Source organism: Acanthopagrus latus, chromosome 14, assembly GCF_904848185.1.
Source record: "Acanthopagrus latus isolate v.2019 chromosome 14, fAcaLat1.1, whole genome shotgun sequence".
Classification (NCBI taxonomy): domain Eukaryota; kingdom Metazoa; phylum Chordata; class Actinopteri; order Spariformes; family Sparidae; genus Acanthopagrus; species Acanthopagrus latus.
In genome coordinates this window covers 21,065,471-21,092,394 of record NC_051052.1, presented here as the reverse complement: position 1 = coordinate 21,092,394, position 26,924 = coordinate 21,065,471, and the positions used below count along the sequence as shown (strand labels likewise).

The following is a 26,924-nucleotide window of genomic DNA, read 5'->3' as shown; positions in this document are numbered from 1 at the left end:
TCATAGAATGTTCTTTTATCCAAACAATCAAAATTGAATAATAAAAACTTGCTTTTGTCCTCTGCTGGTTGAAGATGTCGTGTGTAACTCTGCACTGTAGATTTAGTTTGAATTTGAAGGCCACTAGATAATAAAACACTACACAATGTACAGAGAGTTAAATAAAACATCTCATCTATGTTTAAAGACGACCAAACCACAGACATCAGACCAAAATAAGTTAGTATGCACACATAATAAATAGTGGCTCCTCCTGTCTCTGTTTCACTGTGGTTAGAGGAGAACAACAAAAATAAAAGTTTCACAAATCACATAAAACTGAGTGACAAAGTCTCTGAAGCCCGGCGTCCATTAAACAGCCAGGAGCACGTTAGCATCACTGAAATGTGCTGATGTAAAATAAAATAACGCTCATACAGAGAAACATTAACAACATTATACATAAACATTACACATATGTAGGAACATGGTATAATACTGACATGACCTCAACATACAACATCACATTTCCCACAGTGCCCTCAACTAAACTGCAGTAATGACTGTAAATAAAGAGAAATATATCTTTAAACCGACATCTTTAAGTTTGGACACATTTCCTATGGAGCTTTTACTGACCTGAAGACAGAAACATACACAACAAACACTGAAAACAGTCAGTAACAGGGTGAAACTACTCAGAAGTGCGTTTCAGAACACGAGGTCAGAGTTAATGGACCGTCAGAACCATCCACAGAACCAGAGCCGCAGCCTGACTTCAGTTAGTGACGTCATCTCGCTGGCTGGAGGCGTTAACCAACGGCCTCGCGCACTCCCTCCTTCCCGCGCTTAAATTCAAATCAACCAATGGCAGAGCGGGAACAGCGCAGCTCATTTGCATCCAGTGTCTGAATAAATAAGCCTGCTCGCGGACAGAGTTCACCGAGAACCTTAAACGCTCAAACATGCCGGATCTAGGAAAGTCTGCGCCCAAGAAGGGCTCAAAGAAGGCCGCGTCCAAGTCTGCCGCCAAGGGGGGCAAGAAGAGGAGAAAGACCAGGAAGGAGAGCTACGCCATCTACGTCTACAAGGTGCTGAAGCAGGTCCACCCTGACACCGGGATCTCCTCCAAGGCGATGGGCATCATGAACTCCTTCGTGAGCGACATCTTCGAGCGTATCGCCGGTGAAGCCTCCCGCCTGGCTCACTACAACAAGCGCTCCACCATCTCCTCCCGGGAGATCCAGACCGCCGTCCGCCTGCTGCTGCCCGGGGAGCTGGCCAAGCACGCCGTGTCCGAGGGCACCAAGGCCGTCACCAAGTACACCAGCTCCAAGTAAACAGCTGCTGCCTGTCAACACAACGGCTCTTTTAAGAGCCACCACCTCTGTCTGAGGAGCCGCTTCCTACCGCACTGTGAGGGACGCTGTCAGGACACGCTGGGGAACATGAGACAGGTTATCTGCGATTAAAGCAATATATCAATATATGACGTCCCTAAACTACAGAATTACAGTCTAAATGGGTTAATGTGCTCACACTGGCTGATGAGAAGGATCAGTCTAGTTACTTAAAACAGGAATAAATATCTTTAAGTAGTTTCTACAATAAGAAACATTTCAGTCCCCTAAACATAAATACATGCTGTGACTCTGATAACACACCTGCTCTAAACAGACCAGTCCTGATTGGTGTTACGTCAGTGATGTCACTATACAAACATGAAGTTTGGCAGTTAATACACCAGATTTAACCTCATTCTACTAGGAGCACAGAAGAACACATGACAAACTTCATCACATCACCGGCGTCTTCTCAAATATTAAAAACAAACATTTTTGTCAGTTTGTCGCGACATCGCTGTAAAGCCAGCTGTTTCTTCATGTTCACGACTCAACACGTCCTGATGTGCAGCCACGACGCTGAAGTTTGTTTCAGCTTCTTGTTAAAATGTTCCGGTCCACCTGAAAAGTGTCATATGTCCAGTAGATGGAGCTGTTCGGTCACTTTCGAGCCAGTTCATCAGCGTCGCTCTGCTTCCTGTCTACAAACTTCTGTGTCTGAACTGTTTTCACCATTTCACTATTTACTCCAGATTCTCTTCTCACAGTCACCAGACTCCCTTAAGAAACGCTCATTTTCTAGCGTCACCTCGTCAGGAGAAACTGTCTGAACTGTGTGAAATGCTGTATACAACATATTCTTAACTGTTTGGACCTACGTGTTAATTCGGCAAACGTTCCACGTGATTCTAAGTGTTTGTGTAAAGTTGATGACGTCGTGTTGTCACTGAGATGTAGCTGTAGATCTGCACACAGATCCGAGTACAAGAGGTCAGTCAGTCTCATGTGGAGCCTTTAATGCCGCTGTTAGTATCTCCACCCCTCAACTCACTCACGGTTCGGTACTTTAGACCCACAAAGCTCCGAACTCAGAACCCCGAGGAGCAACAGTGATCATGTGATCCAGACTGACGAACAGGAGGAGAAGTGAAAGTGAAAGTGTTCAGTCCGTCAGACTCCATTTTGAGAGCAGAACAGACAGAAGAAGACGGAGGAGGAACAGTAAAGTGTGAGGCAGGTGAGTGTTAAAACAAGGTGTTTGTGATGTTACTGTGAGAGTGTGAGTCAGTTTAGTCTCTGTGGACTGTAGAGGAAACACATGTTAGAATAAAGTCAACACTTTGATTCTTCTGTGGACACAAAGTCCTGACAGGCTGAATAATACACATTAAAACTACTGGAACTACGGGTGTAATCTGGGGACACAGGGAACATGTCCCCTGCACTCTGTACTGTCTAAAAACAGATATTAACAGATGTTAGGCGGAAAACCGTTCAAGCTGAAACCTGTTTCTAGTTTAGACCCGCCCACAAGTTCCTGATTGGCTGTGCTGATTCTTGTGTGATTGGCTGTCCCCGCTGTCACTCTATCTTGCTTGCACACCGGTCTGACAAACCAGCAGAGACCAGCACCAGAACACAACATGTGTTCTGGTGCTGGTCTCTGCTGGTTTGTTCAGCAGGGAGGTGAGCACCTTCTTCTTCTTCTTCTTCTTCTTCTTCTTCTTCTTCTTCTTCTTCTTCTTCTTCTTCTTTTTACAACAATGGGAGACGTTGCAGAGAGAGGAAGAGGGAGGGAGAGAATGAGAGGGGGAGGTGGTAGAGGAGCTCATGGCCAAAGAAGAAAACAACTTTCAGATGAAATCAGAGCGACATGAGTTCATCATGTCATCGACCATGAGCTGACACTGACAGGCTGACAGAGACTGCAGCTTCTCAGTGTCACATGTTTTTACTGCAGTTTTCTTTTTCAGTTAACTAGTAAATATATCTGCTGTGCATATGTTCATGAGTTGCACTGACGTGTTTGGTGAAAAATAAAAGAATAAATGCTTCAGCAGCGTGTGTGTGTATCTGCAAATATTTCTGTGAACAATCTGAAGAATTCTCTGCAGTTTGAACTATGTTAGTATGATGACAGATCAGACTAAAGATGAGCTTTTCTTTATGTCCAACAGTGTGTAGCTGGTTAGACGCACATCTGGTAATATGAATGAAGTGTGTGCCATTGAATGCAACACTTTGACTCTGATAATGCTGTATGTAGTTTTGGTTGCAGTGCTTATGAGGTATTTTGCAGTTTGGGTGTTTGGTTTTGTGAATTGTGTTAAATATGTTGATAAAACCAGCCGAGTTTCCAAAATTGTGTTTTAGCAAAAGGAAAAAAACTGTGAAACTACTGGAACTAAAGACGAGGAGCCCAGAGGTGTGTGTGTGTGTGTGTGTGTGTGTGTGTGTGTGTGTGTGTGTGTGTGTGTGTGTGTGTGAGAGATAGATCTGCTGTCTCTCCATTAAAGAGTTTGTTATTTAAAAAGAAAAAAGACTTTATTGAATCAGATTTTAACAATTATATTAAACTCCTACTAAAATAATGCTAAATGTGTATTTTAACTAATAAAAGTAAAACATTAAGTTTAATGATGATCGACCCACCAGTGATTGTTTGTCTGCAGCTCCTGATACTTTCAGCTTGAATTAATGTAAAATAATTAAGTGTAATTTTCAGTTTTGTGTGCTTAATCTATGCACAGTTATGAAATGAATTACATAAAATATCTGTTTTATAAATCGGTCGGGCTCTACTATACAGTTAGTCACAGGAAGACTGAGAAAAGGTCTTTGATTGTTGTTTCTTAAAGGAACACTCCATAATGTATGTATTTTAATATCACTTTATCTGCAGTTATTATTCAAGTTCAGGAAATTCTGTAATCAGTGTCTCTTTATATGTAATTAAATAGTTGTTTTACTTTTAGAAATGGTTTTAAAAGTTTCAGAGTCAGGCAGAAAATGTTGTTGGTCTTTTAACTCTGTTACCATCCATGTCAACTCTGTTTGTTTAGGATTTTTGCTTTTAAATTGATCATCAGATGTTTTTATTGTTAAAAAATGATCAGAAGCTGCGTGATAACTAACACTTGTACCACATGAAATTTCTAAGCATTTAATACATTTTTTATGCTGTGTTGAGTTAAAATGCTCGCAGTCTTGGCAACTTTTCAGTTGAATGTGTTGATATTTGTTCTTCAAAACAAAAAGTCTTATTAGACTAAAAGTTGAATTAATGTACGTAGAGACAAAAGTTCTCTCAGGGCAGACGGGGATTTGAATTGTAGTACATTTGTTTATTACATAAATTTGACCCAATTTGTCTCAGACAGAGTTGACAGATTTTTCAGTTTCTACATATACAAATATTTTAAATCTTACATGTTTAAAATCAGCAAATACTGAACATGTTAACTTCAAAGTGTGTTCTATAAGAATACAAACGTTTCATGAAAAAAATCCATCCTGTTCTTAGTTTTCTTCTATACTTGAAATTTATCCTCAATTCTTGAATGGCCCCACAGTTCATGTTTCACCTCTCAGACCTGAAGATGAGTGTTTGTGTGGAGGAAGAGTTGGACCGAGCAGAACCTGCAGGATCCATCTGTCCGTCTATGAAGAGTGATCGGTCCAAAGATGATCCTCCATTCTTCAGTTCTGAACCTGGACCATCAGACACAAAGTAAGAGCACTGAGACGACTCATTCAGTGTTTGCTGGTAATGTGTTGCTGTAGAGTAACATCAGGCTCCAGGACTGAAGAAACACTAACATAAATTCTTTGAAAGCCTCCTGAACACTAACATGTCTGAACTCAGTCAGATCCTGGAGGACACTAACAAATCTCAGCAGGATGAAATAGATGGTGGAACCATGACGTATGTTTGTAGGCTAACCCTGAAGTTAGCATCGCTCTGGCTCCCTCCACAAACAGCCTGGCAGATTTTTGACTTGGATTTTGGATTATTGCAGAAAACAAACACGAGTTTCTGATACTGACACGTTTTGTTCTGAGAGATAATCTTCACACATCATTTTCATGACACACTAAATGCTGAATTCAAGATGAAAAGTATCCACACTTTGACTTTTCTCTGTGAGCGTCTGAGCTTCTCAACAGTGTCGACCAAATCTGGATGTTTTTAACAACAGTCATCAAATCATTGTAGTTCTAATGAAATGTGTTCACAGAGAGAAGAAGCAGCCCACCTGCTGTGTTTGGTGTCAGGACGTCCTGAAGGATCCGGTCTCTACCAGCTGTGGACACTGGTTCTGCAGACGCTGCATCACCTCATACTGGGACCAGTCTGCTTCACCAGGAGACTCCTCCTGTCCCCAGTGTGGAGGTAAGACCCAGAACAACAGCTGGACTGTGGACAGACAGTCAGAGACAAACTGTACAAGGAAAGAGATTAGTGATGTCACACATTAACCAATGAGAAGAGAGTTTGTTCTCCATATGCTCAAATGGAGATGGGGAACTATTAAACTGTGTGTAAAGCAGAAACATCAGTGTTCACACCGACTAACAGACTGACACAAGAACCACAGATTGTAATGAAAGTGATCATTTTTTCAATTTGCTCATTGATTTCTGATTGTCAACACTTAATTCTCTTTTCAGTGAATGTTGGTCTGCAGGAGGTTTTAGATGAACATAAGATCAGTCTGAGGAGGAGATGTGAACATGTGACTGAAGGAAGTGATGGAACAGGAAGTGATGGAACAGGAAGTGGAACCCTCCTCAGCAGGATCTACACTGAGCTCTACATCACAGAGGGACAGAGTGAAGAGGTTAATACCCAACATGAGGTTTGGCAGCTTGAGACAGCTTCCAAGAAGAAGACCTTCAGTGAAACTCCAATCAGGTGCTGCGACATCTTTAAAGCCTCACCTGACCAACAGAGACGCATCAGAGTGGTTCTGACCAACGGCGTCGCTGGAGTTGGAAAAACCTTCTCGGTGCAGAAGTTCACTCTGGACTGGGCAGAGGGCTCCGAAAACCAAGATGTCAGTCTGCTGGTTCTGCTGTCGTTCAGGGAGCTGAACCTGATCAGAGATGAGCAGTACAGTCTTCTCAGGCTGCTCCATGTTTTCCATCCAACATTACAGAAGGTGACAGCAGAGAAGCTCGCTGTCTGTAAACTTCTCTTCATCTTTGACGGCCTGGATGAAAGCAGACTTTCACTGGATTTCAACAACCATGAGGTCGTGTCTGATGTCACACAGGAGTCATCAGTCAGCGTGCTGCTGACAAACCTCATCCAGGGGAAGCTGCTTCCCTCGGCTCTCGTCTGGATCACTTCCAGACCTGCAGCGGCCAATCAGATCCCTCCTTCATGTGTCGACAGGGTAACAGAAGTACGAGGCTTCACTGACGTCCAGAAGGAGGAGTACTTCAGGAGGAGGTTCAGTGATGAAGATCTGTCCAGCAGAATCATCTCACACATCAAGACCTCCAGGAGCCTCCACATCATGTGTCTGATCCCAGCCTTCTGCTGGATCACTGCTACAGTTCTGGACCACATGTTGACTACAGACCAGAGAGGAGAGCTGCCCAAGACCCTGACTGACATGTACTCACACTTCCTGCTGGTTCAGACAAAGAGGAAGAAGCAGAAGTACGATGAGGGACGAGAGACGAGTCCACAGGAGCTGACGGAGGCTGACAGGGAAGTTCTTCTGAAGCTGGGGAGGCTGGCGTTAGAACATCTGGAGACAGGAAACATCATGTTCTACCAAGAAGACCTGGAGTGCTGCGGTCTTAATGTCACAGAGGCCTCGGTGTACTCAGGAGTTTGTACAGAGATCTTCAGAAGAGAGAGTGTGATCTTCCAGAAAACAGTCTACTGCTTTGTTCATCTGAGCGTTCAGGAGTTTCTGGCTGCAGTCTACATGTTCCACTGTCACACCAACAGGAACACAAAGGTGGTGAAGGACTTCCTGGGACGTCAAAGATATAAATGTGACCCATCCCTGGATGACTTCTTGAGGAGCGCCATGATGAAATCCCTCCGCAGTAAAAATGGCCACCTGGACCTGTTTGTCCGCTTCCTTCATGGCCTCTCTCTGGAGTCCAACCAGAGACTCTTAGCAGGCCTGCTGGGTCAGACAGACAACAGTCCAATAATCATCCAGAGAGCCATCAACAACCTGAAGAAGATGAACAGTGATAAGATCTCTCCTGACAGAAGCATCAACATCTTCCACTGTCTGACAGAGATGAACGACCACTCAGTCCATCAGGAGATCCAAGAGTTCCTGAAGTCAGAGAACAGATCAGAGAAGGAACTCTCTGAGATCCACTGCTCAGCTCTGGCCTACATGCTGCAGATGTCAGAGGAGGTTCTGGATGAGTTGAACCTGGAGAAGTACAACACATCATGGGAGGGACGACTGAGACTGATTCCAGCTGTGAGGAACTGCAGGAAGGCTGTGTAAGTCCAGATGTGTTAAACATGATGAAGTGAGGTAAAGCTGAAGCCTTCAGTATTAAAGATCAACACTTTACACACATGAATAATATAAAAGCTCAACACTAAACACGTTTACCAGAACAAGTATTAAACCTGCTGATTGAATAAATGATCATCAACAAGCTCAGAGTAGAAATGACATGAAGTCGTCTTGTTTCCAAAACATTCAACTCAATTATTACCCAGAAAATGATAAAAACACAATGTTTAGTTGTAATTCTTGTGTTTGTGCAGTGGGAGGCATTAAATGAATGAAACAGGAGATGAAAAGCAGATGGAGCGACAGAATAAAATGCATCAAAGATTGAGAAAATACACACAAACACATAAGTGAGGTAAATACATACGAGTGCAGTTCCAACCTGCAGTGACTTCACAGTTCACTGATCATCATGTGAACATGAAGCTGAACCAATATAAATCACAGCAGCCTGTAAACTAACATCTGACACGTTTACGTCTCACTTATTTCCACACTTTTGTCCTAAACTGTCATTTCTGCTTCATTATTTCCCTCGAGGACACTTCAACATGTATTTCTGTTTATTTATATGACACTTTAAAAGCACTCACATCAGTTTGTTGGACACAAATAAAACAGCACAACAATGAAAGAGTCACAAGAAAAGTATTACAGGGACAATTACAAATATTAATATAAAGACAGCAGAATGAAGAAAACAGACAAACACAAATATGTCAAACCAAAATAAAACAGAGATGAAATCATCAGAATCAGCCGTTAAAAGCCGTTTTATACAGGTGTGTTTTGAGGGGGATTTAAAATGGGCCACTGATTCAGCCCAGCTGATCTCCTCAGGCAGGTCAAAGTCTGGAGGCTCATGTGGAGCCGAGGAGCTCAAGTTTCAAACTACCAACCTTGTGATCGGTGACTGAGCAGCTCAGGCCGAACAGCTGACCAGCTGAGCTACAGCTGCTCATGTTCATGTGCTTTATGATGCAAAATGTAAAGAATCTGCTTTCATAGTAAAGAGTCAGATTTTATCTCATTTAAATGTTTTATCTGTATTCACAGACTGACTGGCTGTGAACTCTCAGAGACTCACTGTGAAGTCGTCGCCTCAGCTCTGAAGTCCAACCCCTCACATCTGACACATCTGCACCTGAGCTACAACAACCTGAATGATTCAGGAGTGAAGCTGCTGTGTTCTGGACTGGAGAGTCCAAACTGTCGACTGGAGACTCTGAAGTCAGTTCATGTGTTTTTTCTGTGTTTATTACATTTAAATCTAGAACAGAAGTTTTACATTTCCTTCGGTTCACACACGCACACACACACACACACACACACACAGCTCAGTCTGATCAGTGATGAAGATGATGGAGGATGAAGCTCTGAGTCAGTCAGCTGTGTGTTGATGGAGATGACAGTGGTGATGAAGATCTGTGTTTTGATTACAGCTTTCTGTGTGTGAGACGGAGCTGCTCTTTGTGTTGAAGGTGAATCGATGGTGTAGAACTTTTCTGTTTGCTGGTTGAAGTCTGTCGTGTGATTAAAATGACGTCGCAGGCTGCTTAGAGTCCGTACATCCAACAACAATTCCCACAATTCCTCGGGAACAATCCCATAATTCCTCTGCAGTTTCCTTCAGGTCATTTCCTCAGCCAGTAGGAATGAGATGGATCACTGCTGGAACTGAGACATAATTCTTTAGAGTAACTGTGGTCAGTTGTGCACCAGAGGCAGGTTCAGAGTTCACCTGGCTCTTATGCTCACTGTGCCTGCAGCGAACAGAAGCAGGATGTTGGATTCACTTCTGTTTGCAAATCCACTCAACTGCTTTTCTGTAAGAGCTGTTGGCTCAGATATTTGTAGAAAGAAGCTCAGCGGTACGACGTGTTGTCTGAACACATCTGCAGCTCAAAGTGTTCACAGCTGTTCCAAACAGCCAAAGGTGGAGTGATGAGCTGCTGGAGACACAACAATGGTTTAAATATGGAGAAGACGTGTCACATGTTCAGACAGTCTCTGCTGAAGACGTTCATAGTGTTTCACTCAGCTGTTCATATGAACAGTGACAGAAATAGTTGTGTAACAAAAGAACAAAGAGCTGAGAGAGAAGTTCAAACCCCGTCTCCTTTCTCACCTGCACTCAGGTGACCAATCACACAGTGAGGTGTGTGTTAATGTTGGATTGTTGGTTTTACTGTCTGAAACTCTGAAGACAAACTTTAGAACATGAAGATATTAAACTGCTGATGTCAGTTATAAATGTGACACCATTATTTCACACATGTTGTTTTCACATGTTTAAATCACATTTTAATATGTATTTTAAACCTTTGCTCACACTTTCACAACATTATTCAAACTTTGTGAATCTTAGTGTTCATGTCATCAGGTCTGAAGGGGATCTGACCTCATAGATTTGATGCTGATTGACTCTGAGCATCTTGTTCAGCTTCATATTTAAAACAGATCTAATATAACATTAAACATTCATCACTGGTTGATTCTCTCTGAACCTCTGAATCATTTGATTCCTTCGTGCTTCTGTGAATAAAAACAGAAACCAGTGTTTTCTTCTCTGTCAGACAATAACAATCATGTTTTTTCAGAAACTTTATGATGACATGTGACGTTTATACTGACTGAAATATTTCAACTCAGGATGATTTTGATCTAAAACAGTAGAATCAAATCTTCAGTCAGTTTCTGTTGGTTTCTGTTTGGCTGCACAACATGAGTTTGTATAGATGGAGCCTCTGGTGGAGCTGCAGAGTTTAAGAGGTGGAGTCACGACGTCTTTATTGAAGCAGCAGCACGTTGTCATTAATATTAATGAGAGCTCTGTTTCACTTTGTGTATCTGACAGTTTTGGACCTGCAGCCTGTTGGTTCAGGTGTTTGGAGCTTCATTTATATCTGAACTTGTTCAGCTCTGAACAGAAGTTTAAACACTGAATGATTCCAAGCAGGAACATTGTCTTCTAAACTCACTTCATTTGTTCTTTATTCAGATTGTGGGGCTGCAGTTTGTCAGAGATCAGCTGTGATTCTCTGGCCTCGGCTCTGAAGTCCAACCCCTCCCATCTGAGACATCTGGACCTGAGCTACAACAACCTGCAGGATTCAACAGTGAAGCTGCTTTGTGATTTTCTGCAGAGTCCAAACTGTCGACTGGAGACTCTGAGGTGAGTTCACTGACTCTCTGTTACTGTTGGACATCTTAAATGTTTAATTAATAACTGAAGCTAATTTATGTTCAAACATACATTTGTAAACGTCCCTTTGTTCATATTTTCATGTTTTTGATTTAATTTAGTGTGTAGTCACTACAGACTTGTGTTTCTAAAAGAAACTGTAGAAAATGTAAATGAATTAATATTTTTTGGAAACCAAAGATCCTGTGAACTCATGTTCGATTTAAAATCATCAAGTTCACTTCACTGTCTGAAGTGTGTTGAAGAAGGAAAGTCTCAGTTTGTCATAAAACTAATAAAATATAAGACTGTGAAAATATGTGATTATAAAGACGACACAGCCAACAGTCGTTAAGTGACGAAGTCGTTCACTGAGCAGTTTAACACAAAACTACATGAGATTTTACTTTATTTACTACAAACAGACACTTTCTAGACTGAAATCAGGTCCCATGAGGTCGACCTGAAGGGGCGGGGCTTCCCCTCCCTATAGAGAGGTGTAGTCTGTAGTCCTAAAACCAGAAATCTGTTAGCATGTTAGCATGTTAGCACATCCTGTTCCCTCGTCTCAAAGTCTGTGAGTGTGTTGAATGTGTTTTCAGTTAAATGTGTGTAATCAGGTGTGTGGTTACCACAGGCTGAACATATTTACATGTTTTGTTCTCCAACATAAAATCATCATTAAATGTCCCACAGTTTAATTCTGAAGCTCTTCATGTGTTAAAAACAGTTAGCGGTTGCTAACAAGTGTCTGAATGAGACTACAGAGGTTGTCGGGGACATTAAACGTCCTCACAGCGAACACGGAGACTCATCTACTCACTAGTCCGTCTTTACAGGCCACTTTAGTTACACACTGTTCTAACTGGTGGGAATTAAACAGTTCTGGATTCAGATATCAATGTATGGTAGAGAAGATGTCAGGATGTGAGAGGAGGGGAGATTCCCCTTCACCTGAGGTGTGGGGAGGTGTCAGGGATAGAACAGGTGAGGAGTTCATATGAGGATGATAACAGAAGGCAGCTAGGATGACACTTATTGTCCAGTCAAACATCAGAGGGTCACTGCCTTGGGGAAGGCATGAGTAACACCTGTCATAAAGTATGTAACCACTGTTCTGCTGTATACAAGTCAAGACAATGTGGAAGACTGCAGAGAACACTGTGGCTCTTCTCTCCATGCTGCATGTATTAAAGACAAACTGTCTCCTGTGTTTATCTGATCGGCTCTTCTGATTGGCCCTTTTACAGACCACCCATCAAACTATTCAGAACCAATATCGTCTGATAACAATCAGAGCACCTTAATTAGGACACAGTGATGTTGAGCTGCACATTTAAACCTGAACACATCTGACTGGATTATAAACTGATTTTTATCTTCATCATTTGTTCTTTATTCAGATTGAGTTACTGCAGTTTGTCAAAGATCAGCTGTGATTCTCTGGCCTCAGCTCTGAAGTCCAACCCCTCCCATCTGAGAGAGCTGGACCTGAGTGACAACAACCTGCAGGATTCAACAGTGAAGCTGCTTTGTGATTTTCTGCAGAGTCCAAACTGTCGACTGGAGACTCTGAGGTGAGTTCACTGACTCTCTGTTACTGTTGGACATCTTAAATATTTAATTAATAACTGAAGCTAATTTATGTTCAAACATAAATTTGTAAACATCCTTTTGTTCATATTTTCATGTTTTTGATTTAATTTAGTGTGTAGTCACTAAAGACTTGTGTTTCTAAAAGAAACTGTAGAAAATGTAAGTTAATTCATATTTTTCGGAAACCAAAGATCCTGTGAACTCATGTTCGATTTAAAATCATCAAGTTCACTTCACTGTCTGAAGTGTGTTGAAGAAAGAAAGTTTCAGTTTGTCATAAAACTAATAAAATATAAGACTGTGAAAATATGTGATTATAAAGACGACACAGCCAACAGTTGTTAAGTGACGAAGTCGTTCACTGAGCAGTTTAACACAAAACTACATGAGATTTTACTTTATTTACTACAAACAGACACTTTCTAGACTGAAATCAGGTCCCATGAGGTCGACCTGAAGGGGCGGGACTTCCCCTCCCTATAGAGAGGTGTAGTCTGTAGTCCTAAAACCAGAAATCTGTTAGCATGTTAGCACATCCTGTTCCCTCGTCTCAAAGTCTGTGAGTGTGTTGAATGTGTTTTCAGTTAAATGTGTGTAATCAGGTGTGTGGTTACCACAGGCTGAACATATTTACATGTTTTGTTCTCCAACATAAAATCATCATTAAATGTCCCACAGTTTAATTCTGAAGCTCTTCATGTGTTAAAAACAGTTAGCGGTTGCTAACAAGTGTCTGAATGAGACTACAGAGGTTGTCGGGGACATTAAACGTCCTCACAGCGAACACAGAGACTCATCTACTCACTAGTCCGTCTTTACAGGCCACTTTAGTTCCACACTGTTCTAACTGGTGGGAATTATACAGTTTTGGATTCAAATATCAATGTATGGTAGAGAAGATGTCAGGATGTGAGAGGAGGGGAGATTCCCCTTCACCTGAGGTGTGGGGAGGTGTCAGGGATAGAACAGGTGAGGAGTTCATATGAGGATGATAACAGAAGGCAGCTAGGATGACACTTATTGTCCAGTCAAACATCAGAGGGTCACTGCCTTGGGGAAGGCATGAGTAACTCCTGTCATAAAGTATGTAACCACTGTTCTGCTGTACACAAGTCAAGACAATGTGGAAGACTGCAGAGAACACTGTGGCTCTTCTCTCCATGCTGCATGTATTAAAGACAAACTGTCTCCTGTGTTTATCTGATCGGCTCTTCTGATTGGCCCTTTTACAGACCACCCATCAAACTATTCAGAACCAATATCGTCTGATAACAATCAGAGCACCTTAATTAGGACACAGTGATGTTGAGCTGCACATTTAAACCTGAACACATCTGACTGGATTATAAACTGATTTTTATCTTCATCATTTGTTCTTTATTCAGATTGAGTTACTGCAGTTTGTCAGAGATCAGCTGTGATTCTCTGGCCTCAGCTCTGGAGTCCAACCCCTCCCATCTGAGAGAGCTGAACCTGAGTAACAACAAGCTGCAGGATTCAGGAGTGAAGCTGCTTTGTGATTTTCTGCAGAGTCCAAACTGTCGACTGGAGACTCTGAGGTGAGTTCACTGACTCTCTGTTACTGTTGGACATCTTAAATGTTTAATTAATAACTGAAGCTAATTTATGTTCAAACATAAATTTGTAAACATCCTTTTGTTCATATTTTCATGTTTTTGATTTAATTTAGTGTGTAGTCACTAAAGACTTGTGTTTCTAAAAGAAACTGTAGAAAATGTAAATTAATTAATATTTTTTGGAAACCAAAGATCCTGTGAACTCATGTTCGATTTAAAATCATCAAGTTCACTTCACTGTCTGAAGTGTGTTGAAGAAAGAAAGTTTCAGTTTGTCATAAAACTAATAAAATATAAGACTGTGAAAATATGTGATTATAAAGACGACACAGCCAACAGTCGTTAAGTGACGAAGTCGTTCACTGAGCAGTTTAACACAAAACTACATGAGATTTTACTTTATTTACTACAAACAGACACTTTCTAGACTGAAATCAGGTCCCATGAGGTCGACCTGAAGGGGCGGGGCTTCCCCTCCCTATAGAGAGGTGTAGTCTGTAGTCCTAAAACCAGAAATCTGTTAGCATGTTAGCACATCCTGTTCCCTCATATCAAAGTCTGTGAGTGTGTTGAATGTGTTTTCAGTTAAATGTGTGTAATCAGGTGTGTGGTTACCACAGACTGAACATATTTACACGTTTTGTTCTCCAACATAAAATCATCATTAAATGTCCCACAGTTTAATTCTGAAGCTCTTCATGTGTTAACAACAGTTAGCGGTTGCTAACAAGTGTCTGAATGAGACTACAGAGGTTGTCGGGGACATTAAACGTCCTCACAGCGAACACAGAGACTCATCTACTCACTAGTCCGTCTTTACAGGCCACTTTAGTTCCACACTGTTCTAACTGGTGGGAATTATACAGTTTTGGATTCAAATATCAATGTATGGTAGAGAAGATGTCAGGATGTGAGAGGAGGGGAGATTCCCCTTCACCTGAGGTGTGGGGAGGTGTCAGGGATAGAACAGGTGAGGAGTTCATATGAGGATGATAACAGAAGGCAGCTAGGATGACACTTATTGTCCAGTCAAACATCAGAGGGTCACTGCCTTGGGGAAGGCATGAGTAACACCTGTCATAAAGTATGTAACCACTGTTCTGCTGTATACAAGTCAAGACAATGTGGAAGACTGCAGAGAACACTGTGGCTCTTCTCTCCATGCTGCATGTATTAAAGACAAACTGTCTCCTGTGTTTATCTGATCGGCTCTTCTGATTGGCCCTTTTACAGACCACCCATCAAACTATTCAGAACCAATATCGTCTGATAACAATCAGAGCACCTTAATTAGGACACAGTGATGTTGAGCTGCACATTTAAACCTGAACACATCTGATTGGATTATAAACTGATTTTTATCTTCATCATTTGTTCTTTATTCAGATTGGAGAGATGCAGTTTGTCAAAGATCAGCTGTGATTCTCTGGCCTCAGCTCTGAAGTCCAACCCCTCCCATCTGAGAGAGCTGGACCTGAGAGGAAACAAGCTGCAGGATTCAGGAGTGAAGCTGCTGTCTGATCTGAAGGACAGTCCACACTGCAGACTGGAGACTCTGAGGTCAGTAGAGGGTTGGAGTCAGTCCATGCTGGTTTCAGCAGTATTGTTCTGAACACAGTCAGTATCAAGTGAAGCTGTGAGAGGAGAACGGTGACTGGCTTCATGATTGGACAGAGAGACAGAGAGAGAACAGTCAGCCAATCAGACGAGCCAGAAGCTTGTTGTGATCTGGTGTTGAGTTGATGTGAAGACGACTGTTGTTGTTGTGTTCGTGTCTACAGGAAGTAAAGCTGGATTACAGCTGACAGCATCACAGGATGTGTAGAGACAGTCGTCCTCATTCATCACATGTGATTTCTCTAAAACACTAAAGAACTGATCAGCTGATCTGTGTCACAGCTCTCAGGTCTACGGTGGCCCTGAAGGTCAAAACACAACATTTCACAACAACATCAAACTGTCCACAGGGACTCGGGTTCTGTCCAATTACAAACAAGAACGCTGTCCCACTTTTTCTGTAATCTGAGGTGTTGATGTGTTTTGACCTTCAGGGCCACCGTACAGATCAGTCTGACTGAAGCCTGCAAATCACTGCTCAGGTTTCAGAGAACCATCATTACATTTAGTAACCATGTGGTGTTTGTACAGAGCAGAAGCTGTGCTGAAGTCCAGTAACCACAGCTGATGCTTGACTGTCAGTCTGTGTATGAACATGTAGGAGCTTTAACATCATATATTCATCTGTCCATCAGTCTTTTGTTTGCTCCACATGTTTTACAACAGACTCCATATTTACATGTTTGTAATGTTTCAAAGCAGATGAAATATTCAGGTGTGACTGAGACTCTGGTTTTTAACAGCTGTCAATCATCATTAAAGTGCCTCTGCAGTGATGATGCGTTCAGGGACCCTGTGCAGTTTATTTCACTGTGTACTTGAGTGAAACCTGCAGAGTAAACCTGTGAGCTTCACTCCAACACGTTAACATGAAGCTGAAAGGAAGCTGGCTACGCTACACAGCCGCTCCACTTGTGGTCTGAACAGGACTGAAGTCCTGCTGGTCTTTATATCACTGACTGACAGCTGATGGAGGGAGTCTCTGGAAACACTCATGGATCACTTCTGCTCTCTCTCATTCTCTCTTCAGGTGGGAGTGATGAAAGGTGGAGGTGTTGAGAGGATCAGCTGTGTCCTGATGATCCAGACAGGTTGAAGCAGCACCATCAGCTGGTGGGTGGACAGGCTCTGACTGGGCCGTGTTACTGGGAGGTGGAGTGGAGAGGAGAGCTTCATCCAGCAGTGACTGAAGGACCAATCACAACAAGTGGAGCTGACTGTCAGTGCTGCAGTCTAAACTGCTCTGAGATCAGCTCCACTGTCACCCAGTCCACCATCCAGCTCCATGTGTTGGGGCCACTAACTGCCCTCCCTACTGCCCCCTGGATTTAACTACAACACAAACAAATCCATCCAGTCCAAACACACATTTAGAACTAAACATGTTTATACTTTAAATATATTTGTAATCAACTATTTTAATTCATTAAGTTACAGCTCAGTATCTGTGTGTCACTTGTGCAGCCAAATGTTTTTGAAAGACAGTTATCTATCTACATAATACATCTTTAATGATCCATGTCTTTTTTTAATTCTATTCTTTATTTAAGTTTTCTTTTCTTTTTTCCAACATTGGATAAAGTAAACAAAATGATGATCCATGTCTTGACTGTTTACTTGTTTGTGATCTTTTCATTTTCTCTTACTGTTGAAAATGACTATAACACAATTTATTATTTTTATTATTTATAGATAGATAGATAGATAGATAGATAGATAGATAGATAGATAGATACTTTATTGATCCCGGAGGAAATTCAAGCATCCAGTAGCAATAACAAACATTGAACATACATTGAACATACATACAATATCAAAGAAACAGTAGAAATAAAAATATGGAACAAAAAATGTTATAAAAATGTTTTGTACAACTGTATGAAAATATCAAGTGATATTAAAAATATAAAGTGACATAGAGGTAAAGAGTATTAAGGGGACAGGGGACGGTGTACAATTAAATTAAATTGGGCTATAAAAGATGAGTGCTTTTGAGTGCATTTGTCCATTGTCTAGTGTGCTTCCTGACATCACTGCGAGCTGTTGTACAGCCTGATGGCCAGGGGGACGAAAGAGTTATTGTGTCTGTTGGTGGAGCAGGATTGAGACAGCAGTCTGCCACTGAACACGCTCCTCTGCCTGCTGAAGGTGTTGTGCAGAGGGTGGTGGGTGTTGTCCAGTATGGACAGCAGTTTGTCCAGGGTCCTTCTCTCTGCCACAGTCACCAGAGAGTCCAGCTCTGTGCCCACCACTGAGCCAGCTCTCCTCACCAGTCTGTCCAGTCGGGCAGCGTCCCTCTTCTTGCTGCATCCTCCCCAGCAAACCACAGCGTAGAAGAGGACGCTGGCCACCACAGACTGGTAAAACATCTGCAGCAGTTTTTTGCATATGTTGAAGGACCCCAGCCCTCTCAGGAAGTACAGACGGCTCTGTCCTTTCCTGTGTACAGCGTCCATGTTTGCTGTCCAGTCCAACCTGTCATCCAGCTGCAGCCCCAGATATTTGTAGGGTATATTTTTATAAAGTGTAACTTTCCTGTACAACTCTTCCATCTTTATTTATCTTAATTTATCTCATGTCACACTTTATGTCCCTGTTTGATTATATTGTATATATCATAGTCACTGTTTATTGTTTGTCGTCTTAAATGTCCGCACCTTCCCCACCAAGACAAATTCCTCGTTGGTGTAAAATCCTTCTTGGTAATAAATCTAATTCTGCGGATTTAGGGTCCTATTTATTCAGTGACGAGTGTTTACAGGACTCGTGTGGAAGAATCTGTGATCACCTGCTAAAAGTTCTGAATTCCTTTTGAACTGTTAACAAACCTACCTTTGCCTTTATTTTGAAAATCCGATGTAGCGCCAAACGGAAGCCTCGTCGTTCATACAGGAAGTGACCCCAGCTGTGTTCTGATTGGTCGGTCGCCGTTACGCTCGTTGTAGCCAATGAACGAGCAGTTGCTTCATATATAAACCGGGTGTCGCCGGTCTGTCGTTACTTCTTCTGCGGAGGAAACAGTGTAGTGTGACGTCGCATCATGTCTGGAAGAGGAAAAGGTGCCGGTAAGGTTCGATCCAAGGCCAAGAGCCGCTCGTCCCGGGCCGGGCTGCAGTTCCCAGTCGGCCGCGTCCACAGGCTGCTCAGGAAGGGGAACTACGCTCAGCGTGTCGGGGCCGGAGCTCCGGTCTACCTGGCGGCGGTGCTGGAGTACCTGACCGCCGAGATCCTGGAGTTGGCCGGAAACGCCGCCCGCGACAACAAGAAGACCAGAATCATCCCCCGACACCTGCAGCTCGCCGTCCGCAACGACGAGGAGCTCAACAAGCTGCTCGGAGGAGTCACCATCGCTCAGGGCGGCGTGCTGCCCAACATCCAGGCCGTCCTGCTGCCCAAGAAGACCGAGAAGGCTGCCAAGAAGTGAACACCCCGAACCGAACCGAACCTCCACAAACGGCTCTTTTCAGAGCCACTCACTCCTCTGAAGAGCCCAGGCCTCAAACATTAATGGCTCCTCACGCAAATATAGTTACACAAATTTGATCAGGTGTGTGTCTCTGCAGACAGGTTTGACTGTGAATTATATTACAATGTTGCTGCAACATGTAAGAATTAAAGCGTATGTCATTCATGTACAACTAAAGTTATCTGACTGTGAAGAAATAAGAGTTTGGACCTCATAAGGTAGGCAATGTAAACCAAGACAAACCTGCCAAAATAGGTACGGAAATGGCCCAATGAATAAATATGCCCTGAAATTAAGGCTTGAATTAACGTGAAGGTACATATATTGTTTACTACCTCATTCCGTTTGCGATTCTGTTTACAGCCATTGACGCACCTACTGTAATAAACTGCAGCATTATTTCAGTCAGTTGAGCTTCTTCATACAGTGACAGTAGCAGTGACGGTTCACGGTGCTGCCATAAGGAGCCAGAACCGTCTCAATCTAAACATGAATCAGCTGACTGATGACAACATGGATGCAGTTGTGTTGTTGTTGTTGACTGACTCACTACAACAACACAGTAGTGGTGACAGACACCATGAGTCGAAGGGTTTTTTTTAACTCACCTGCTAGAGTCACCTGACTGCTGCTGGGGACAAACACGCAGAAATGGAGTTTGGTTCAACAAATTGAGCTGTTCAACCTTGTAATAATGAGTCATGAACAATTGTAACAGAATAATTACCCCAACGTTTAACCCTGGGTAAAACAATGATTGGCTGTGAATACAATATTATATACACAAGCCTGACGGACGTATGCAATTCATGACACAATAGGATCAATAAATTGTCTTTGTTCAGAGAGAGAATGTCTGTAGATAGAAGTACATTTATAATGTCAACACTCAGCTGAGAAGATTCAATTAAACTGTCTGGTGTTCCTACTGTAAGTCGGTCATTACAACTGTAGACACAATATGCAAGTGTACTTAAAACATTAACATCTTTTGCATTAAAAGCTTTATTGTTTCAAAGTTAAGAAATGAATGAGCTGTGTAAACACGATGCGAAGTCGTGTTTTATGTTAATGTTAATTAATGTTTGAGGAGTCAGGAGCCATTAATGTTTGAGGCCTGGGCTCTTCAGAGGAGTGAGTGGCTCTTAAAAGAGCCGTTTGTGGAGGTTCAGTTCGGTTCGGGGTGTTCACTTCTTGGCAGCCTTCTCGGTCTTCTTGGGCAGCAGGACGGCCTGGATGTTGGGCAGCACGCCGCCCTGAGCGATGGTGACTCCTCCGAGCAGCTTGTTGAGCTCCTCGTCGTTGCGGACGGCGAGCTGCAGGTGTCGGGGGATGATTCTGGTCTTCTTGTTGTCGCGGGCGGCGTTTCCGGCCAACTCCAGGATCTCGGCGGTCAGGTACTCCAGCACCGCCGCCAGGTAGACCGGAGCTCCGGCCCCGACACGCTGAGCGTAGTTCCCCTTCCTGAGCAGCCTGTGGACGCGGCCGACCGGGAACTGAAGCCCGGCCCGGGACGAGCGGCTCTTGGCCTTGGATCGAACCTTACCGGCACCTTTTCCTCTTCCAGACATGATGCGACGTCACACTACACTGTTTCCTCCGCAGAAGAAGTAGCGACAGACCGGCGACACCCGGTTTATATATCAAGCAACTGCTCGTTCATTGGCTACTACGAGCGTAACGGCGACCGACCAATCAGAACACAGCCGGGGTCACTTCCTGTATGAACGACGAGGTTTCCGTTTGGCGCTACATCGGATTTTCAAAATAAAGGCAAAGGTAGGTTTGTTTACAGTTCCATCCAAAAGGAATTCAGAACATCACATCTCACGATGTGATGGTCATCAGTCCAACACAGACTCATGTCTAATTTATATCAGTAACATCTTGTTTAAGTCACGTTTTCACAGTCAAGACTCAGATCATTAAAGATGAATTATGTAGATAAATAACTGTCTTTAAATGTGATTCATGACACAAATCATTGCAAAAACATTTGACTCTTCGTTTTATAAGCTGTGTTCATTAGAAGAGGCTCATGTTATTATGATCCTTAATATATTTTGAATACATCAAGTCTAATCGTTTGGATACAACATGGAGTCTGTTCTCAGTGTGCTGTGATTGTGACACCTGTTTGTGTTCCACACTGTGATTGTGACCCTTTGTGTCGTTGTGTTATACCATGATTGTGTGTTTCAGTGTTAGTGAGGACTTGTTGCTCTCAGATCGAGTGTGTGGCTCTAAAAAGAGCCGTTGTGGTGTTAAACTGATCCGGGGTCAGTCTAAGCTCGCTCCCCGCGGATGCGGCGGGCCAGCTGGATGTCTTTGGGCATGATGGTGACCCTCTTGGCGTGGATGGCGCACAGGTTGGTGTCCTCGAACAGGCCGACCAGGTAAGCCTCGCTGGACTCCTGCAGGGCCATGACGGCGGAGCTCTGGAAGCGCAGGTCGGTCTTGAAGTCCTGGGCGATCTCCCGGACCAGGCGCTGGAAGGGCAGCTTGCGGATCAGCAGCTCGGTGGACTTCTGGTAGCGGCGGATCTCTCTCAGAGCCACGGTACCGGGCCGGTACCTGTGGGGCTTCTTCACTCCGCCGGTGGCCGGGGCGCTCTTCCGGGCGGCCTTGGTGGCCAGCTGCTTCCTGGGAGCTTTTCCTCCGGTGGATTTACGGGCCGTCTGCTTGGTTCTCGCCATTGTAGTTTCTCTTCTCTCTGCGTTCACAGGACAGAAATACTGAGACCAACCTGCGAACAGCGGCTTTATAAAGGAGCTGCCGGAGCGATGACAGCGCTGATTGGTCCAGACAGCGATGAGCGCGCGCTGTAGGTCACCAACTATTGGAGAAAAGAAAATTCAAAACAAACCACGCCCCCCGAACGTTATATTATCCTTACTTCCTGTAAAAACAAAACGTCCCACTTACATATCATTTTATTTCTTCATGACACAATTTATCACACACACACACACACACACACCGTATCTCTGCTGTCCATAATATTATTCAGTATTTTCCGTTGCATTATTATGAATATTATTATTATTATTATTATTATAATAGGAAGGAAATACAGATATAGCCACCAACTTTATTTCACACAAGACAAAAAAACAGCAAAAACATATTCAATAGCAGAAGTTATGGTGATAAATATAAAATATTTCCGATCTGATGTGTGATATATGAAAAATATTTGTACTGAACCTCCATAAATTCTGGTTTGAAGCAGAAATAAATCAACCTCAGGATTAAATAGCGACATCTGGTGGATTTAATCAGACATGGCAAAGCAACAATGACAGGTCTTACTTTTTGTACTTGCAGGTTGGACACTCCGGTGAATCAGACGACAATGATGTGGAACCTGAAAGTGGAAGGAAGGATAAATTATTCATATTCACACTGATACACACAGAATATTAACTGCTCCAGAGTGTTATTGAATTATGTACGTGGTTAAGAAAAACAAAAACAATCTTGATTTCAGTCAATATTAAACTGAAACCAGCCAGTGTTTTGTTTTTGTGTTTCACTTTTATTGCTATATGTTTTATTTGTTATCAAAGCAGGCTTTTTTATTTTATTCATTTTCTCAAACACCTGCACATAGTTCTGAACTACCACAGCAGGTCTACATGTGCCACTGGAGACTTTCTCCACCTCACAGCTGTTCAGTTTTGTGGGTTTTAGTATTTTACTCAGCTGCATTTTGCATCTGAATTATCACCCGTAATCGTTTCCCAAGTATCCTCCACAGGAAACTGCCGTAAGATGCTTCTTCAAACCAGTCACAAATGTTCTGAGCTACTGGCTGAATCCCAGCAAAGGAAAATACAAGAGTTGTTTGTTTTGAAACCACAAACAAATTGTTTAATGAATTCAACATGAGCTTGAGACGAGGAAGTGGATGTGCAGAAATGCTCACTGATTTCTGGGTTTCAGGACGACGACCAGTGTTGTGGAAGTGCCTTACAAAAGTAACACATTATAGTAATATATTTCTTTTAGCAGTAACAGAGCAATATTACACGTTACTAATAATATTTCAGTAATGTATTACTGTGGTTAGGTCAGGTTACATGTTAAAATCTACGTTACAGATCGAAGTGAAACTTTTATTGTTTTTTTAAGAAGCCATCCTCACCAACACGACCATATTAATGTTGACTCTGTGTGTTTAATACAGCTGAGCCTGTAAGTTCTGTGTTCAGTCTCTGTGTGACTGAAAATAAATAGAAGAAGAAGAGATATTTGTCTTGTCATGTCATTATAGGCGACATTATAGAAGGTCTGTTGTGTTTCATGTGACTGAGACTACAATTAAAATGCCTTCATTTAAAGACATCTATCTATTTGATCTACAGAGGTTATTAAGTAACTAAAAAGCATTGTAATAAGTAATAGATTACTCCACACAGACTGTAATATTGTAGCGTAATATTTTATTCTAAAATGAAGGTAATAATATGTTGAATTTTGAAGGTAATTCGCCCAACAAACAAACTGCACCAGTATACTGGAGGAGACAACAGAGTGATGAACCTTCAGATGATACACAGGAGAATATATAATATAACATAATATAATATAATATAATATATACATATATACTCATATTAAAGGGCAGTGCTGTGTGTGGTGGTGTGGGACGGAGCCCCGTGCAGCAGAGTGATGGAGGCTCCGGGGTCAGAGGCTTCCCAGCATCCTCGCTGGCTGGCGAAGAGATGACGGCCATCTTGGATTGTAGCGGGGAATAAAGATTGATGCGGTAAGCTCCTTCTTTTATTCGTTTAAAGTCTTTTCTCAGCAGAGAATCGTTACAACCTCATTTAAATCAAACTCCACTCGTGCCATGGCTACAACCGAACCGGGCGGTGAAGGAAACCGGGACACAGGACTTTAAACCCAGCAGTCCGGCTTCGCTGCTTTTTGTTGTTGTTTTGGGGAACTAACCGACGGAGGCGCAGCAGGCCCAAACCCGAACAAAAACACACCTGGCCCCCCGGTTCACCTGCCCGGGGGCCTGTCTGCATACCTGTTGTCAAACCGGCGTTTTCACCTCGCCAGATCGTGTGTTAACTGCTAACAAGTGTCCCCATCGTGGCGTGCAGACGATGCTGTTAGCCGAATAGCTCGCTTGGCAGTGAGCGTTAGCTCTCATGCTAATATCCCCATACATTCCTATGGAAGAAGCTGCTCGCTGAGTGCGCTAGTCTGCTAGCATTAGCTCTTGGCACATTTAACAGCTAACAAAGTAATGTCAGCTATTAGTTATTATTTGCATTCCCTCACACGTTGAACCCTAATCAGGATCAACCGGAGCATTTGTGCTGTCAGGACACCAGCAGGTAGCGTTAATTGTTTAATTACGGCTAGTTAGTAAGATTATCGGAGCTAGCATTAGCTCACACGGCTAACTTTAGCTAGTCCTTTGCGACACTGCTGCACGGTTAACGATGCCTTTAAACATGAAAAATCAAGTTTGCAACCCACTTGGCCAGTACAACCAGGTTTGAGTGGTTTTGTCGTCGGAAAACGCACCAAATGCAAGTAAAAAGACTCAAATATAAAACTGTACACTGCTGTAGGTGTGCAAGAGCTAAATTAGCCGTTGTTCACTGGCTAACACATCATAGTAAACAAAAGTAATCCGGAGAGATCACAGTTAAAACTCTGATGTGGAGCTTTGTGCTCACACCACCTCATGCAGGCAGGTTGGTTTCGGGTTTTGAACCTGATTTAAGTCTGACAGTCCTTCATGCTGAGATATGTTGCTTATAATGCACAAAGTGTCCAGTTGTGTCTTCACATGGTACAAATTTAAATTGATCAATCTCAACTTTTCAACGATTCTGTGTGAAGATGTGCAAAAAAATAAAGTCTGGGGACACCAGTGACATGAATTAGGACTTGTTTTAATGATTACTTTCATTATTGATCAGTCTCTTACCTTCTTTGACTTGATCTGTGGGACAGCTGAAGATATAAGCAAGTAAAAAGTTCTGATATTGATATATTAGATAATATAAACACATCTTTTTGTAATGATCATTTAAATTTATGAGAAATGCATGCAGCAGAGGCAGGATATGTTACAAATAATTGCAAAAAAAGCTCCTTTCTTTGTTGCACTTGTGGATTACATGATTGCACCAAATGCAAACCACACTGGTGTTTATAAAAATGAAGCAAAACACTGACAAAGAGGAAGATCATTGGTAAACAATGATCAAAATGAAAGTGAAACTAAATTCAGGTTTGATTATGAATGGAACTCTGACATTCAGCTTGTCTGTTGAATATTAAGTCAGCGCTGATCTATCGTGTAAACCATAAAGTGCATCTTTAATTTAGATTTAAGGGTAAAACAACAGTGATCGGGAACAACATTGATGCAGTTACCGATCAGTTCAGGTTCCACTCAACCAAACAGCTCCCAAATTTGAGGCATCAACTGGACTGAAAACCAATAAATCAAAAAGAGAAATAAAATCGTACAGATGAAAATATTTCAAGCTTAAGCAGAACAAACATCAGAAATGATCTGTGAGCTCTCTGCTTCCGCCCAAAAACTGAATCTGTTAAGTGAAGAGCTAAATTGCTAATTTTTATATTCAAAAGAAAGTTTCTAAGCGTTCACAGGTGAGGGTGAGGCAGGCTCAGGTGTCCTGAGGTGGTCTGGTTCACACAGCGAGGTTCGAATCAGGTGCTGCTGTGACGTTGTGCTGCCATTATTCTGTGTTATGTGTTAGTAATATATATTTATTCCAGCCGACACCGATGAGATAACAGATAATTTCACATTCAGATATTTTTGAAAAAAAGTTCCTAACCTGCATTTTTATATGAACCTGAGGGTAAGAAAGGCAAAGTTGGATGACGTGATATTTGTAGCTCTAATAAGATTTATTGTGTGTTTTCCCTTCTGTCTGAACTCTTGTGCACCATGTATAGACAGTAGAAGTGTGGCTCTTGTCTACGTTGCGTGGCTCTACTCAGGTGCAGCAGCTCTACGTCTTCTCTACGTTCATTAGCTGCTGGAAAAAAAAAACTTTTGAAGGGTCACTGTGTAGTTTTGTTGCAGAAATTAAAACCCAGAATTTTTAATATTTACAATATGAACTCAGAAATATGTATTTTTTCCATGAGTGAACAAACAAGCCGCTCTGAAGATTTGGTCCTTTAAAGGTGCATACCGCCACACACTGTGTAGATGCTGCACTTGTTAACTCTACTAAAGCTGTTGGGCTCTTGTGTTATCAGCTCTATTCATCTGTTGATAACAGATAATAGAAATGATCCAGTGTTGGGTTGTTATTTATGTGCATTAACAATTAAATGTCTTAAATGACACCAGAGCACTTAAAAAGTTACTTTCCTGGGAATTTATTAATTACAAATGACCCAAAGCATCTTTTCCCGCCGTATAACCTGAATCATATCAGTGCGTGTTTGGCAACATATACGCTGATAACTATACACTCAAGGATGTATATCGGTCAGGCTCAATTTTAAATTCCTGATTTAATATTTTATTCTAAAAACTACAGAATATTATAAAAAATGTTCCTCATAGTTTCCCAGAGACACATGAACATCCTCCTGTGTATGTTTTGTCCAACCGACAAAAAAGAGACTTTATCAAATGTGTTTTAT

The 26,924-nt window shown here is 42.3% G+C and overlaps 6 protein-coding genes across 17 annotated transcripts in view; 4 read left to right on the top strand and 2 right to left on the bottom strand.

The window, feature by feature from the left end:
• Positions 1-353: 353 nt before the first annotated feature.
• LOC119032545 (histone H2B 1/2-like) lies at positions 354-1,466 on the top strand. Its single transcript, XM_037121869.1, has one exon. The coding sequence runs from the start codon at positions 945-947 to the stop codon at positions 1,317-1,319; it is 375 nt and encodes a 124-aa protein (XP_036977764.1). The 5' UTR covers positions 354-944; the 3' UTR covers positions 1,320-1,466.
• A 181-nt stretch (positions 1,467-1,647) lies between these two features.
• On the top strand, positions 1,648-17,400 carry LOC119032471 (NLR family CARD domain-containing protein 3-like). 7 transcript variants are annotated; one of them, XM_037121697.1, is made up of 10 exons: positions 3,591-3,610; positions 3,696-3,747; positions 4,895-5,052; positions 5,561-5,715; positions 5,994-7,806; positions 8,882-9,055; positions 10,827-11,000; positions 12,413-12,586; positions 15,569-15,742; positions 16,830-17,400. In XM_037121697.1, exons 1-10 carry the CDS (start codon positions 3,606-3,608, stop codon positions 16,837-16,839), a joined length of 2,889 nt encoding a protein of 962 aa, XP_036977592.1. In that variant the 5' UTR covers positions 3,591-3,605; the 3' UTR covers positions 16,840-17,400. The 7 variants fall into 7 exon arrangements, with proteins under 7 accessions (XP_036977594.1, XP_036977593.1, XP_036977592.1 ...); XM_037121695.1 differs by having other exon boundaries at positions 15,569-17,400; XM_037121699.1 differs by lacking the exons at positions 3,591-3,610; positions 3,696-3,747 and adding an exon at positions 1,648-2,559 and having other exon boundaries at positions 4,914-5,052; positions 15,569-17,400.
• Positions 17,401-18,784: 1,384 nt separating this feature from the next.
• LOC119032543 (late histone H2A.L3) lies at positions 18,785-19,442 on the top strand. Its single transcript, XM_037121867.1, has one exon. The coding sequence runs from the start codon at positions 18,840-18,842 to the stop codon at positions 19,221-19,223; it is 384 nt and encodes a 127-aa protein (XP_036977762.1). The 5' UTR covers positions 18,785-18,839; the 3' UTR covers positions 19,224-19,442.
• Positions 19,443-20,225: 783 nt separating this feature from the next.
• LOC119032544 (late histone H2A.L3) lies at positions 20,226-20,875 on the bottom strand. Its single transcript, XM_037121868.1, has one exon. The coding sequence runs from the start codon at positions 20,834-20,836 to the stop codon at positions 20,453-20,455; it is 384 nt and encodes a 127-aa protein (XP_036977763.1). The 5' UTR covers positions 20,837-20,875; the 3' UTR covers positions 20,226-20,452.
• Positions 20,876-21,266: 391 nt separating this feature from the next.
• On the bottom strand, positions 21,267-22,007 carry LOC119032541 (histone H3). The gene has a single exon (XM_037121864.1). The coding sequence runs from the start codon at positions 21,959-21,961 to the stop codon at positions 21,551-21,553; it is 411 nt and encodes a 136-aa protein (XP_036977759.1). The 5' UTR covers positions 21,962-22,007; the 3' UTR covers positions 21,267-21,550.
• A 1,880-nt stretch (positions 22,008-23,887) lies between these two features.
• The window catches only part of LOC119032496 (CCR4-NOT transcription complex subunit 2-like), a 13,200-nt gene continuing 10,163 nt past the window's right edge, over positions 23,888-26,924 (top strand). For 4 of the 6 annotated variants that reach the window (XM_037121763.1, XM_037121762.1, XM_037121761.1 and 1 more), the window contains exon 1: positions 23,889-24,036. The gene's annotated coding sequence lies outside the window, so the exon portion shown is untranslated. Of the gene's footprint in view, positions 24,037-24,295; positions 24,617-26,924 lie in introns of those variants that run through there. The other 2 variants (XR_005078919.1, XM_037121760.1) reach the window with 2 other exon arrangements.

Coding starts and splice junctions, on each gene's coding strand:
- LOC119032471 (XM_037121696.1), top strand. CDS start 3,655: ATGTTGATAAAACCAGCCGAGTTTCCAAAATTGTGTTTTAGCAAAAGG. Junction 3,748..4,894: donor TAAAGACGAGGAGCCCAGAG/GTGTGTGTGTGT, acceptor ATGGCCCCACAG/TTCATGTTTCACCTCTCAGA. Junction 9,056..10,826: donor TGTCGACTGGAGACTCTGAA/GTCAGTTCATGT, acceptor TTCTTTATTCAG/ATTGTGGGGCTGCAGTTTGT.
- LOC119032541 (XM_037121864.1), bottom strand. CDS start 21,961: ATGGCGAGAACCAAGCAGACGGCCCGTAAATCCACCGGAGGAAAAGCT.
- LOC119032543 (XM_037121867.1), top strand. CDS start 18,840: ATGTCTGGAAGAGGAAAAGGTGCCGGTAAGGTTCGATCCAAGGCCAAG.
- LOC119032545 (XM_037121869.1), top strand. CDS start 945: ATGCCGGATCTAGGAAAGTCTGCGCCCAAGAAGGGCTCAAAGAAGGCC.
- LOC119032544 (XM_037121868.1), bottom strand. CDS start 20,836: ATGTCTGGAAGAGGAAAAGGTGCCGGTAAGGTTCGATCCAAGGCCAAG.